This window comes from Chlamydomonas reinhardtii, chromosome 8 (genome assembly GCF_000002595.2).
Source record: "Chlamydomonas reinhardtii strain CC-503 cw92 mt+ chromosome 8, whole genome shotgun sequence".
Lineage (NCBI taxonomy): Eukaryota > Viridiplantae > Chlorophyta > Chlorophyceae > Chlamydomonadales > Chlamydomonadaceae > Chlamydomonas > Chlamydomonas reinhardtii.
In genome coordinates this window covers 4,254,508-4,267,252 of record NC_057011.1, presented here as the reverse complement: position 1 = coordinate 4,267,252, position 12,745 = coordinate 4,254,508, and the positions used below count along the sequence as shown (strand labels likewise).

Sequence of the window (12,745 nt, the reverse complement as noted above, 5' to 3'; positions counted from 1 at the left end):
CGGGACGGGCGGCGGCGGCACCCCCGCTAATTTGCATATCGATCAGGAGAGCCCCCCCCCCCCCTGACATCGACTACAACAAACGTCGATGCAGGCCACGATCGGTCGGCACTGATAGCTGGGCGCAGGGGCTAAGTTTATGCCGAGCGTGAGAGGAGGCGTGTGCAGGTAGTGGCCATTAGACAGTGGCGTAGAGCTGAGGTGAAAGGAGGCTCGTGATGGAACATGGCAAGGGGCAGGAAAGCGTAGTCCCGATGTGTGTGGCTCCCACCCGTGCCCACATAAATGCGTAGCAAGAAGGGACAAGGCATTGGTGCGTCGTTCGCGCGCTGTTACTGTACCGACGGTAGCTGGCAGGTTGTGTCGATGTTTTGCTGACGCGCATTCCTCACGCTCCGGGCGCCCGGCCAAGGCGATAGCACCACACAGACTCAATGCGACGCCACACCGCGCGGATAGCATAGCCGATGCGCACCTGCAGGCAGTCGACCGGCGTCCACGGGTGAGCTGTGTAGACGAGCACTAGCGTAATGCAACGGCGTGCAGCAAAACAATGGCCGGGCGACAGTGTGACAAACAGGGGCAAGAACAAGGCGAAGCAAAGCAGAAGAGGGGCCCGAATGTGTACGACAATTGTGGCGGGCAGGCCGAAGGTGAAAGGAGGCTGTGCCAGAGTCCGCGTGCCCCCACGATACGGCCCCTGTGCGGTACTTTGCCTTCTTGCTGCAGCAGAAACGTACGCTGAGTGAGGCACATGGGCCACCTTTCTTGTGTACATACCCACACACCCCTGACCGCGATGAACAGCAACTACATTTCAGTTTGTGCAGCGGGGCTTGCAGTGTCCACGTTACAGTACGTTTTACAGGGATGTCACCCTGTTTGGCTCTTGATATCAGCACCCAGTGCCGCTCCAGGCCAGATACCTTATGCAAGCCATCTTCTAAACTTCGGTGCATACCAAACACGCCAACGCCGGCCACCTTGCATTAAGTCTTGTCGCAAGACCCCAATTGCGCATTTGCGCGTACCGGTAAGCGGCCCTGGTGATCACGCCACGCCTCAGCGGCAGATGCCATAGTTTGGATCGCACACAATTCACTGCTGATTCAGTATTCCTCAAGTCAACCCCCACGTCAACTTTACTACCAGCGGCTGATTGTATACCATGTGCACTGCGGTAGTGCAGAAACGACGCATGACACGACAAGTCAAGCGGCACCACACGAACACCTGCACTACAGCTGACATTGCTACTTGCACTTGCCATCTTTTGAAAGAAAGCTCTACCTATGTGTCGCCTGCCTAAGCATACAGTGTCAACAAGACAAAGAACAAACGCACAACTGTTGTCTCAAGCCGCCGCAATGAATGTCAGACCTGCTCTTATTTGCGCGCCACTTGTCCTGCTCCCAACAAATTTAGGTAGATTAGGAACATCAAGCAAGAGCACAAACACAGACGCTGTACAGTATGCTGCAAACAACATGCATTCCTTATGACACGCGACCGCCCCAGCTCATCCATGCCCACTTCCGTTTGCGCACGTGCGCCCAACACCACACCGCACACACCGCGCTACCCCCTGCAACACGCTGCGTTTTGCTTATCGGGTTTAAAAAGGCGCACGCTATCGCTCATGCGCTCTGTAGATAGATGGTTCTCTCCTCCTTGCAGCCCCTCCCACGGCCGCCAAAGGCCCGCCTCTGGTCACTTATGCGTCCTCGCCCCACAACGCCTCAGCTACAACCTGGCTCAGCATCAAACCCAGGGCTGGCTCCAGCCACACCGGGCACTCGACCGCATCTGACGGACAGGCCGCTGCCGCAAGCAGTTGCTGCTGCTGCTGCGCGGCAATGCGCTGCTCCCACGCGCTGGTCTCCCAGCACAACACGGGCGTCGGTGACACCAGAGTGCCGGTGGTGCACGAGCTTGAACCGCAGCCGGTGCTACTGCCCACTGCGCACGCCTGCCGGTCAGCTGCCGGCACGGCGACGGCGGCCGCCGCACCGTAGGCGTCACAGCCATACATGTAGATGCAGCTGCACGAGGCCGCGACGATTGCACTGGCCTGGCCGCAGGCAGCCTCAAGCTGCGCCACATCCACCACCACATTGGTCGTGGCGGCGAGCACTGCTGAGTAGCAAATGCAGCTGTTGTCGGCAGCGTGGGCGGCGGCGCAAAGGCCACTCGGGCCCGGCGAGCAGGACCGCGTCAGGCCCGTCTCATCCAGAGCACCGGCCGGCCCGCAGGCGCTGAAGCTGTGGCTCGCGTAGCAGCCGCCCGCGCACAGCAGGCCACACGTGTCGCAGTCCGGCACCGCCTCCTCCTCCGTGAGCGAGCCGTGCCGCGTCAGCGCGCCCGTGTCCCACGACGACAGGCTCAGGCTGCTGCAGCAGCGGCTGCCGCTGCCGTCACTACCCAGGCCAAGGTTGCTGCCGCCGTCAAGGCCGCAGCCACAGTCCGAGCTGCCAGGGCTCGTGGGCTCGATGCACGCGTCCTCGCCGGCGTCCTCGGCCCCCTCTTCCTCACCCTCCTCCGCCTTACCGTGACCCGCGGCCGGCGACTGCGACAGCACCAGGCGCACCACGCCCGGGCAGGAGAAGCCGGTCATGAGGTCTGGCGCGGCTTGCAGCAGGAGCTGCGCTGGCGGCGGCAGCTGCGCCATGCTACCAGACAGCACCTCCGTGGCTGCGGCCTCAGAGACCGCCGCTGCAGGTGGCGCAGCAGCCGCGCTGGGCTCCAACTGCGGCTCCGCCTCCAGCTCAGCCCCTGCGCGCTCGACAGACGACGCGGGCTGGCAGCAGCGGTCTGCGCCTGTGTTGGCCGCGGTGCAGCACGCCACCTGCTCAGCCAGTCCCTCCTTCATCCAGTCTGCTAGCGACCCGAGGTCGAGCTCCTCATCATCATCGTCGTCATCCGCCCAGCTGCAGGTGTTTCCGCCTGCTGCCGCTGGCTGCTGCCGCGGTTGCTGAAGCGCCACTGCGGCGGCTGCGCCCCACTTGTGAAAGCACGGCGCTGACTCGATGCGACGTGGGGGACGGGGCAGCCCTGGCGGCCGAACCAACGGCCGCGGCAGCGATACCCACTCGTAGTATGACAAGTGCCGCTCTTGCGCCCAATCCTCCACGCTCTCAGCGTCGCTGTCGGAGTCACAGTGCGCCTCATGGCAGCGTGCTGATGACGCGCCGCAGTAGCTGGACCGGCAAACGCTGGAGCTCAGCTGACCCTCGCCAGTATGCTCTTGACAGATGCAGCTGCTGCCATTGTCGTCGTGGCGCCAGACGTCCTGCAGGGGAAGGCAACGACAGAGGCAACCGTGAGTTCGGAACAGGCAGGCCTTAGTCGCGCAGAGGTCAGAAACACACTATCCCATACACCCGACTGGTCTCAATGGCTCGCACCAATCGCGTAACAGCACGCAGGGGGCCGAGACCGCGGAAGCGCTGCAGGAATCCCTACACCCGCAAGGTCGGCGGAAGGCCACGTGCTTTTAGGTAAGCCATTTTGACCGGGCCCCCAGATCCTCTATTGCATAGCTCGAAGGACCTTCTGTCACGTTCAGTTGCTGGCGCGAGGTTTGGTGTAGGTGCGCGCTGGGCGAAGATGCCTTCGCAACTGGCCCCAAGCTCCGGCAAGATTTGCGTGCCTCCAGAATCACTAACAAGCCCTGTAGGTTCCGCTGCTCAACGCATTTTCGCGCCTCGTAAACGGGCCCTGCCCAGAACCGCGCTTACCTCGACAGAACGACTTCGGCCAAGACGGTGCTCCTGACCAGATGGACACGGTGCAAGCTTGCTCATAACCTAAGCCTTCCGCAAGAGTTGTCCAGCCCTCTATGGCGGTGTACGCTGACTGCGCGAAGGTCCGCGCGGTGAATAAGGCTTCCCTACAGCTGTAAGAGCTTTCTTGTGGCTCCCTAGCCCAATACAAACAATTGCAGGGCAGGAAGGCAAGCCGCGGGGGCCGCCGACCTGCGGTCGCAAACTTCGCGAAGTTGTCTCTTGTGTAGGATCTTTGAACGTAGAATAAGCAGTTGGTAGTGAAAATGTATTGTTATGTAGACCGGGCTCGAGCGCCTCTTCTATAGGGACTCAAAAGCAAAAGTGCCCAATCCGGTCGCGTCCCCTGCACAGCCGGATCCTCGCAGTCCCTTGTCAATTGCCTTGCTTAGGGGAAAAGCTCTAATGTGCCTGCTATGCCTTTCGGCTGGACACGACGTGCGACTATGGCATCCATTCCTTGGGCAACCAAGGTTGGGCCTCGAGTTCGCGTCTGGACCCGTCGCACCGTCACTCCTGGGCCCTACTTCGCAGCGCCTATCCGCTCCGCCGCCCTTGCCCCCCTTGCTCCTCAGCTGCAACTAATCCTTCTGCCAAATGAGTGCGTGCGTGTGCATGCGTGCGCGCGCGCGCCGTGCGCGTGGCCGTGCGTGCCCTTATTGTTGGGTGCGGGTGCCAGCCATCAACTCTTGCTTTTGCACGCTTTGCGGCGGTAGGGGTCACGAGACAACTGCCATTCACGTTGTGGTCGCGCGGGATGGCTCCATCATTTCCATGGGGATGGGGAATGCACGACGTGGGCGCATGGGTTGAATGGCCAGCTAGTCAGGTTTGTGGCTGACATGAGGACTCAGGATGCATCCATGCTGAAGAGGCGAGACCAGCGGACCGTGTGCCATCCTCTGGAAGGTTGATGAGAATAATGACGCAGGTCTAGGGAGCCCCGGCTCATCAGCAACATTACAGGTTCACCGTATAGGCACCATGCGGTACCCAAGCCACCCAGCACCAGGGGAGGGGGGTATGCAACTCGGCCTGGATCCAGCCCGGGCTGCATGGGACCCGGCCAAAAGGTGTTCGGACCCCCCAGCGCCTGCTCCTGAGACTTTATTATTGTAACCTGGACAAATGTGTAGTCATATGAACCGACAGGTGCCCAGAAACGAGTGCGTCGAGTGAGTCGGCCATGGCCAATGTGCGCGCACTTGAAACACGGGGAACGAAATTCCGGACACCTGTGATCAACTCAGAAGGCCTGCTGATCCCTGTTGAATTAAAGTGAACGCCAGAAAGCGAAGGGCGCGGCCTCTCAGGAGCGATGCCCGGTGCCCTTCAGACCCTTCGCGGAAATGGCCGTTTGGTGCCCTTTCCGAGGCCCAGAGAAGCCAGCGGCCCCTGCCCACAGCTCTACACATACGCCCCGATGCCATATTTAGGGGTTTGGTCCGTGTCTGTTGGTGTCAGCGCGCGCGTGCGTCCCGCGCTTTCAGGCGGACGAGGCACCTTACCCCTGGATGCAAAGCGTGAAGCCCACAGGCGTAAAACCCACGATTGCTGCTAAGCGTTCGTTACATGCCTCCACTGGGCTTTGAACGTGCCAGCACGGCTGCGCTGGTATGCACCTCCTGACCGGGGGACTCGTGACTCCTGTGCTCATGCTCCGGTCCCCTTGTGTATGTGTGAACACCCACACCATGCGTGTAATACCTACCAGGGGAAGGCCTCCCCTGATGCCTACCCTGCCCGTACCTGCAACTCGTGTGTGGCCACGTATGGTCGTCTACATCGCACATATGATGCCTTATGTGTGCATCCCACGATGCTGCCTCTGCCCATCTCTACGCTTCCGTGCGGATAAACAAAACACGGCCACCTTCACTGCCGCCTTTGATTTCACCTGCCTCTGTGTACGTGTACAAGCCATAAAGAGTGTCATCGCTACTATGCTACATGCTGTGCTGACGCTGCACTCTCAGCCATACTGCCCTTCACTCCTTTTCCACTTCCGACTCCATACTGCATTGTACGTCCACGGCGTTCTTCCCTTCCATGCTCATTGCGTTGTTCACTTCCGACTCCATACTGCACTGTACGGTACTAGGCAGGGAAGGCTTCCCTGGTACTAAGAAATGAGAGAATGTCAAGGTTGCTTATTGTACGCATCGGCGCTCGAAGCAAAGCCACATATGCCAGTGTGTGCACATGCACTTGCAAGTGATGTGCTACATGACGTACATACAAAATCGAGATATTTGGATCAGTCCTCACCAACGAGTCCCACGCGCATGCTGTATGCGTGCCGGGCGCGGCGTTCAGGCTGCTGTGTTCATTCATGTAGTACACGCGAAAAGCCTGCAAAGAATTGGGTATGCCCATCACAGCTCTATCTTGCTAAATCCTGTGGTGGTTACGACATCAGTAACCAATGCACTCAGTCGTTCAGGCGCACAGATGGCAGCCGTTTGCGCGCTCCGTCGCGCTGGGCGGGTGGTGCCTCTGCGGGGAGCCCGCGCTTGGCGCGCCCGCGCTTGGGAGCTGCGGGCTCCACCGCGGCCGCCGTGGCAAAGCCGGCCGCCCCCGCACTGATGCCGACCGCCACCACAGCTCCGCCAGCAGCCGCTGCACCCACCGCCTGATCGTGAACCCGCTGTCTGCGAAACGAAGGCAGAGGATAGCATACAGCACCAGTTCGCATGCAGATGGCGTATTGCCAGTCCACTGGTCTGACACGGCCCGCAGGGCTGGGCGCAGCTGAGCTGCCTCCGGTTCTGGCACCGCCGTCACATCTGCAGCAACGGCGTCCTGTGTGGCGGGTGCAGCTGTTAGCTGCTCCGGCGCTGGCGGTGACGGCGCAGCAGGAGTCTCCAAATGGTTATCCGGTGGTGGCGGGTCGAAAGTGTCGAGGTCGATACCGCTGACGCTGGAAGCATTCCTGCGGAGGCTGCGCCGCAGCACATGCTGCTGCGGAGCAGCGGCTGCAGCAGCAGCCACAGGCACTACAGCGCTTCCTGACCCCGGTGCCTGCTGATGCAGCTGAACCTCCGTGCCATATACACGCGGCTGTGCCGCTGCGCCAGCCGCGATGCTGGTGTTCACCAACCCCGCGACAAGAAGTGTGCTGCATAGTGGCCCCGATACTGGTCCCGCGCCTGCTCCTCCTCATCGCCCTGCTGTAGCTCTGCTTGCACAGTGCAGTTGTGCTGGGCGCACTCGAAACGAACGCGCAAGCCAACCTTCGCCGGCGGCGGCTGGGGAGTAATGGGAAGCACTGGGTTGCTGGGCCCCATGGTGGCGCTGAGGTAGTGCTTCCAGACGCGAATGAAGCTGTACGAGAGCACCTTGTTACCGCACGTGTAGCAGTGCAAGTACTGCTTCTGCTCATCCCGGCCCATGGCTAAACTGAATGTTACTGATGCTCAGGTATACTAGGAGAATCTGCGGCAGGGAAGAGAGGCAGGCAGCAGGACAGGGAGGGTGAAAGGCGATATGGGAAAGGGCACACAGGTGCCATTACACACCACCCCTTGGCGCCTGACGCCTCCCATTTATGCATACCACCGAACTACGGTCACAGGCAGTGTTTGGCGCTCAACCCACACACTGATGTGCGGATACCGGGGCACGCGGGCGGGCGCCATAGGGCGGCGAAATGGCACGGAAAACGCGACCTTAGTGCATGTCCCCAAATCTCAACCGTTTGTCGATGTGACAAGCGCGTTAGGATCCCCTGCACCTCTAGTTGGCCAAGACACGAAACCACCAGGGAATTTCGCTTGAGCGGTCCTGGCGATGCAAGAATGTGCCAGCATTCTGGTTGGAGCCACCGGTCCACGCTAAGGCCCCGGCAATGAGCTCTGTATATCAGGGACCTCATATGATTGTAGGACTGAACGGCGTCCCAGTGATTTAGCGAAACTACGCAAGTCCGCAACGCGAAACCCCTGGAATTTCGCGACCTTAGTGCAGACCGTCTGCGCACGTCTAAACTATATCGGGCCAGGCGCACAGTGTTCATACAGATGTCTATTTGGCCAAGACACCTAACCACGGCAGGAGAGCTGGAGGCGACGCCATATGGACGTTCGCGACGCCAGGGGCATGTCCGGGCGGGAACTAATGCCACACCGGCCGCGTCCTTGAGACTTCTAAGGCCACGCAAGCCCAAGCCATGGCTTCTTATTGTCCTTGCGGTACTCTGATAGCTGCTGGCAGCTCCTTAGAATGCCCAGCGAGCCCGCAAAGGGCCGATTACCCCCGACTTGCCGTTGCTTTGAGGGCCCACAGCAGCTCCAGTGCGCGGCGAATCGCCTGGCGACTAGCTTTCGAGCCCGTTCCACTAGTCCATGCTATATAGATCGGTCGGTGGTCCAAAACGGCTCCCAACACTCGAAATGTTACAGGGGGGCCTGCGCCCCATTCCTAGCGACACCTGTCGGTTCATATGACTACACATTTGTCCAGGTTACAATAATAAAGTCTCAGGAGCAGGCGCTGGGGGATCCGAACACCTTTTGGCCGGGTCCCATGCAGCCCGGGCTGGATCCAGGCCGAGTTGCATACCCCCCTCCCCTGCCCAGCACGGTATCTTGAGGGTTGGCAGCACCCCATACGGTAGCTCGGGTGCACACCGTGCTTCAATTACAACCTCATAGTTATACATTGACAGCACAACCCATGCACTACAAACCTTGGTGCACAACGTTACACATGACGACAGTCATCAAGAGCTACCGCCTTCAAAACGACAAAACGTGAACACAGCTTTCACGCACTGTCCATGCCCGGCGCAGCGCCGCTGCCGTGGTTTGCTGAAGGCTTGCTACTGCAGCCTCAGCACACGCTGAGGCCCATGTTGACTATCTTTAACGGGGCTGCGAGGTCTAGCTATCAGCACGTTGTCTGATAAGAATCAATGGCACAAGGTCGCACTATCAATCAATCATGGATGGATCCTTAGCTGCCGCACGCAAGCACTAAAACCATTCGGGCAAACTCTTGACTCACCCGGCAAACCACTCTCCAAGATTCATCAAGCAATCACACGCCCAGTTGCGCCCCGAATCAATTGCCTCTCGGGTGATTGTGCACCCCTGCCCTGTGGGCGTGCCCATGTGGGCAAGCCGGCATATCGTATTCATCGATTTACGCATCTCAAACCTGCACCACGCACGTCGCCATTCCAAACCGTTGACCTTTGCAGCCCTTTCTAGTATAAACGTTTTGAACCCGGATCCTTTGTACAGGTTGGTTGGCAATACGGGTCTCAATACCGTACTACGAATGAGAAGCCAAAAGGTCTGCTATTAACCATCATCTGTGAACACTCACATAGCACTCCGCTACGGTACTTCTGCATGTTCCCAGCATGCACGCAGTCACTTTGCTCTGGACAGCATCTCTCTCGATAAGCATTGAGAACTTGGCATCAGAGCATATCAGCATAACAGCACTTGGCATAACATGATAAGATAAAGCGGCAACAGCACATTAACAGCCCTACAGCACACATGTCGGGCGCAGTGATTTCCTGCGCTTCAGTTGAGCGGTTTTCTCATTACCAGTAGTTAGCCATTAGCTATGTCCAAAAATGTATCGGCGTTGGTATCGCTGTGTGCTATCAGGCAGGTGTTCCTGTTGCACTTAACCCCGCGCGCGCAGGGGCCGCGGCGGCACACGCTGCATTGTTGTTGTCGTGTTGCCATACCCGCAGGCCACAGGACATCTGCACTGCCCGGCACGGCCTTCGGCTCTTACGCGTCCACGGACAGTTGCTGCTGTGAGCAGTAGCAGCCGCACGCGCGCTCCAACGCGGCAAACTCCTCCAGCTCCCGCGCCTGCTCGGCCCACGCCGCCGCCGCCAGCTCGATCGCCAGGCGCAGGCGCGAGGGCATCACAGCTAAATGCCACTCATCACCCTGCTGCACCGCCGCGATCGGCGGAACGACACAGCTGCCCATGCTGCTGCCGGCGGCGGTGCAGGCCTCCTTGTCAGCGCTCTGCTCCTCCACTGCCGCCTCCACCGACTCCACCTGCTGCGGCGTCTCAATGCCTGCCGCCGCCGCCACCCAGACCAGACTGCAGCTGCTGGCGCTGCGGCTGGTGCGGGCGCTGTCCGGCACGGCGCAGCAGCACGAGCTGAGCGGCGAGTCAGGCGCGTCCTCCCGCTCAGTGACAACGGCCTTCTCCTTCTCCACTTCGGCCGCCGCCGGCACGCACTCCCCCTCGGCCTCTGCTTTCCCCATCGCCGCCAGCTCCGCCGCCATCCAGGGCGACAGCGAGGCGAGGTAGGCGCCGAAATCACCGTCCTCCTCCTCAACGTCATCCGCCCAGCGGCGGCCGCTGGGGGTGCCGCCGGTGCCGCTGCCAGCTGCCACCGCCGCCTGCTCCGCCAGGCCCTCCTTCAACCAATCTGCGAGCGACCCGAGGTCGAGCTCCTCCTCCGCCTCCGCCTCCTCGTGCGCCTCGACCTCATCCGCCCAGCTACCGCTCGCGCCACCGCTACTGCTAATGCTCGCGCAAGGAACAATGCTGCTGCTGCTGCTGCTGCCGTCAGACTCTGACGCTGCCGCGGGCGCGGCCGGTGCGGCTTCCGCCTGCTGCTGCTCGGCCGCCGCGAGCTCCGCCAGTCCCTGCTTCATCCAGGGCGTCTGCTCAAAGAGGTCGCTCAGGTCGAGTCCGTCAGCCTCATCCTCATCATCATCGCCCCATCGCGGCGTGGTCGGGCTGCGGTCGACGGTGGAGATGGAGATGGAGATGGGGCTTGCAGCCGCGGCGGGCTTGGTCGGAGCGGCGGGCTTGGTCGGAGCCGCGAGCTTGGGCACCTTGGGCAGGCCGGGCGGCTTCTGCGGGCGCCAGTGGTTGTCGTAGGCATGGCAAAGCTGGCAGGGGGCGCTCCTGCAGCCAGCAGATAGGCTGGCATAGCACCAGCGCATGCAGGACTTGTGGGGAAAGCAGCAGGCGCTGGGGGCGGGCTCCTGCTGCTCCTGTTGGTGGGCGGCGGCGGAGGGCTCGCTCTCATCAGAGCCGTGGCCTTGGCTGCGGGGCGTGTGGCGCCAGGCGTCCTGTGCAAACGAGATCGGGGGGAAAAGGATAGATGGGGGCGGACAAGCCGTGAGTGCACGGGACGAGGACAAGTTCGGAGGGTGTCGAGGAGGTGCGGGCTGGAGGTGCGGGCTGGAGGTCGGGGACTCGGGCCTTGGCGAAAAAGTCAGGCGCACCGGAAAGGCACGCGCTTTCGGTCAAAGCTGTTGACCGGCCGCATTTTTCGAGACAATACATGGCAGTAATAATCTGCAGCCAGTGTGGCCGCAGCAGCGCAATCAGGAGGACTCAGGAAGCTGAGCGCACTACTGGCCCGAAACTTGCAACGCTATCTAGCCGGAATCAGAAGCCTAATGCTTTGCATGTGGCATCTCATACACATTGCAGCTGCTCAGGGCTTAAAATGGCCGTGCCCGAACAAGAATGGTCCTCACCTGCATCGGTCGGCTCGGCCCGAAGTCAAGCCCCGGTGCACTTGCGATTGACCGTGATGTGGCCATAGTAGCTCTTGACCGCACCAAGCACTCTTCGCGCGCAGAACTTGATTCTGCTGCTAGCGCAATTCTTTCGCTTGATGGAGTTTCCTCGCGGTGCCCGGGAGGGATTCGCGCTAGATGCTGCTAGTTCATGACAGTGGTGGTGCTTGCCGCAGCTTTTATGCGCATGCGGTGGAAATAGAGAGGGGTCGCGAACAGCCCTAGAAATGCTCTTCTTTGCCGTCGATAAGCTCAGGTGCTCGTAGCTAAGCAGTGGGCGTAAAAGCTATTTGCGAGATGTCTTTGCGTCTGTTGAATGCGCAATATGAGCACAGCGCGAAGCTTTTACGGTATCTGGTGGCGGGGCATGGTCTCGGCGCCCATGCAGGCGACACGCGCCCAATCCCGAGCCTCCCTCCTCGCCTTTACCTTGTCCCTGGACCCGCGCCATCCGTGTCCCGCTGTTCAATTCCCGCGTTTCATACCATTCCCTCTCCCCTGCGTAGGCCGGTAACCCCTGATCCCGCCGCTGCCAAGGGATGCAGCCGTGCAGGATGAGGTTGACGGCTGGGGAAGTTGGTGAAGGTTGGCGGTGATCCATCTAGCGGGGTGGGTGCCGATGTGCTATAGCGGGCGCGAGGCTGTACACGTCAGGATCTGGCGAGTGTACTGCTCAAGCTGGCTTTGTAATGGCCCCCAAGCGTAGGTGAGGTAGGCGCACGGCGGTGACAAGGCATGCGGCCAGTGGAACAGCCTTACAGTTACAGCCCGCCCAAGCGCGGCTGATGCCCTGCCATGATTTCCGTGGAGTCTCACCCAATCCCGAATTCATCCAACGGTGCATCGGTGTCCCAGGGGGGGGTACGAACAATAGTTCCAGACCCCACCCCGCAAAACCTCCCGACCCCCCCTGACCGACGACCGACCGTGCCGTACCGTGCCGTACACCCCCTAAATCCCCTCTGTTTTCTTCCAGGATGGTGCCAAACGACTGCTTTCAGCGAGCTCTATTAACATGTAAACACGGAAAGTTCGTCGGGCGCGTCTTGACCACAGCCATGTTGTCAACATGTTGAGAACATCTTGCGGCCGTTCAGTTGCACCCGTGTAAAGCACGCCCACGAGACTTACCTACGCATGGGACATATACATGCGTTTTCCTCCGGCGCGCAAGCACCGGTCCGCGACTTGTGGCACGTTCTGGTCAGGCGAGACATGTCGCACCCCAACATCCCAACCCGACATGTGTTGACGGGCGGTAGCCCTTCGTCTTCTGATAGGCTCCTGATGTTTCCCAGCTGTTCAAGCATCCATTACATGCTTTGGGCAACGGTCTGGGCTTGCCCTGCTGTCTTATGAGGCCCAGACGAAAGTTTCCGGCACACCGTGACGAAACCTTGGGGACCCTGGGGACCGACGACCGACCCTGAACTTTGGGGGCCCATA

At 60.3% G+C, this 12,745-nt stretch overlaps 2 protein-coding genes across 2 annotated transcripts; both read right to left on the bottom strand.

Moving 5' to 3' along the window:
* Positions 1-838: 838 nt before the first annotated feature.
* On the bottom strand, positions 839-4,233 carry CHLRE_08g380950v5 (uncharacterized protein). The gene is made up of 2 exons (XM_001694283.2): positions 3,738-4,233; positions 839-3,289 (listed from the first exon to the last, which is right to left on the bottom strand). Exons 1-2 carry the CDS (start codon positions 3,801-3,803, stop codon positions 1,715-1,717), a joined length of 1,641 nt encoding a protein of 546 aa, XP_001694335.1. The 5' UTR covers positions 3,804-4,233; the 3' UTR covers positions 839-1,714.
* Positions 4,234-8,164: 3,931 nt separating this feature from the next.
* On the bottom strand, positions 8,165-11,593 carry CHLRE_08g380850v5 (uncharacterized protein). The gene is made up of 2 exons (XM_043065261.1): positions 11,258-11,593; positions 8,165-10,843 (listed from the first exon to the last, which is right to left on the bottom strand). The coding sequence occupies exons 1-2, from the start codon at positions 11,321-11,323 to the stop codon at positions 9,533-9,535; spliced, it is 1,377 nt and encodes a 458-aa protein (XP_042922262.1). The 5' UTR covers positions 11,324-11,593; the 3' UTR covers positions 8,165-9,532.
* Between the last annotated feature and the right edge of the window lie 1,152 nt (positions 11,594-12,745).

Coding starts and splice junctions, on each gene's coding strand:
- CHLRE_08g380950v5 (XM_001694283.2), bottom strand. CDS start 3,803: ATGAGCAAGCTTGCACCGTGTCCATCTGGTCAGGAGCACCGTCTTGGC. Junction 3,290..3,737: donor GCCGAAGTCGTTCTGTCGAG/GTAAGCGCGGTT, acceptor CTTCCCCTGCAG/GACGTCTGGCGCCACGACGA.
- CHLRE_08g380850v5 (XM_043065261.1), bottom strand. CDS start 11,323: ATGGCCACATCACGGTCAATCGCAAGTGCACCGGGGCTTGACTTCGGG. Junction 10,844..11,257: donor GGCCGAGCCGACCGATGCAG/GTGAGGACCATT, acceptor TCGTTTGCACAG/GACGCCTGGCGCCACACGCC.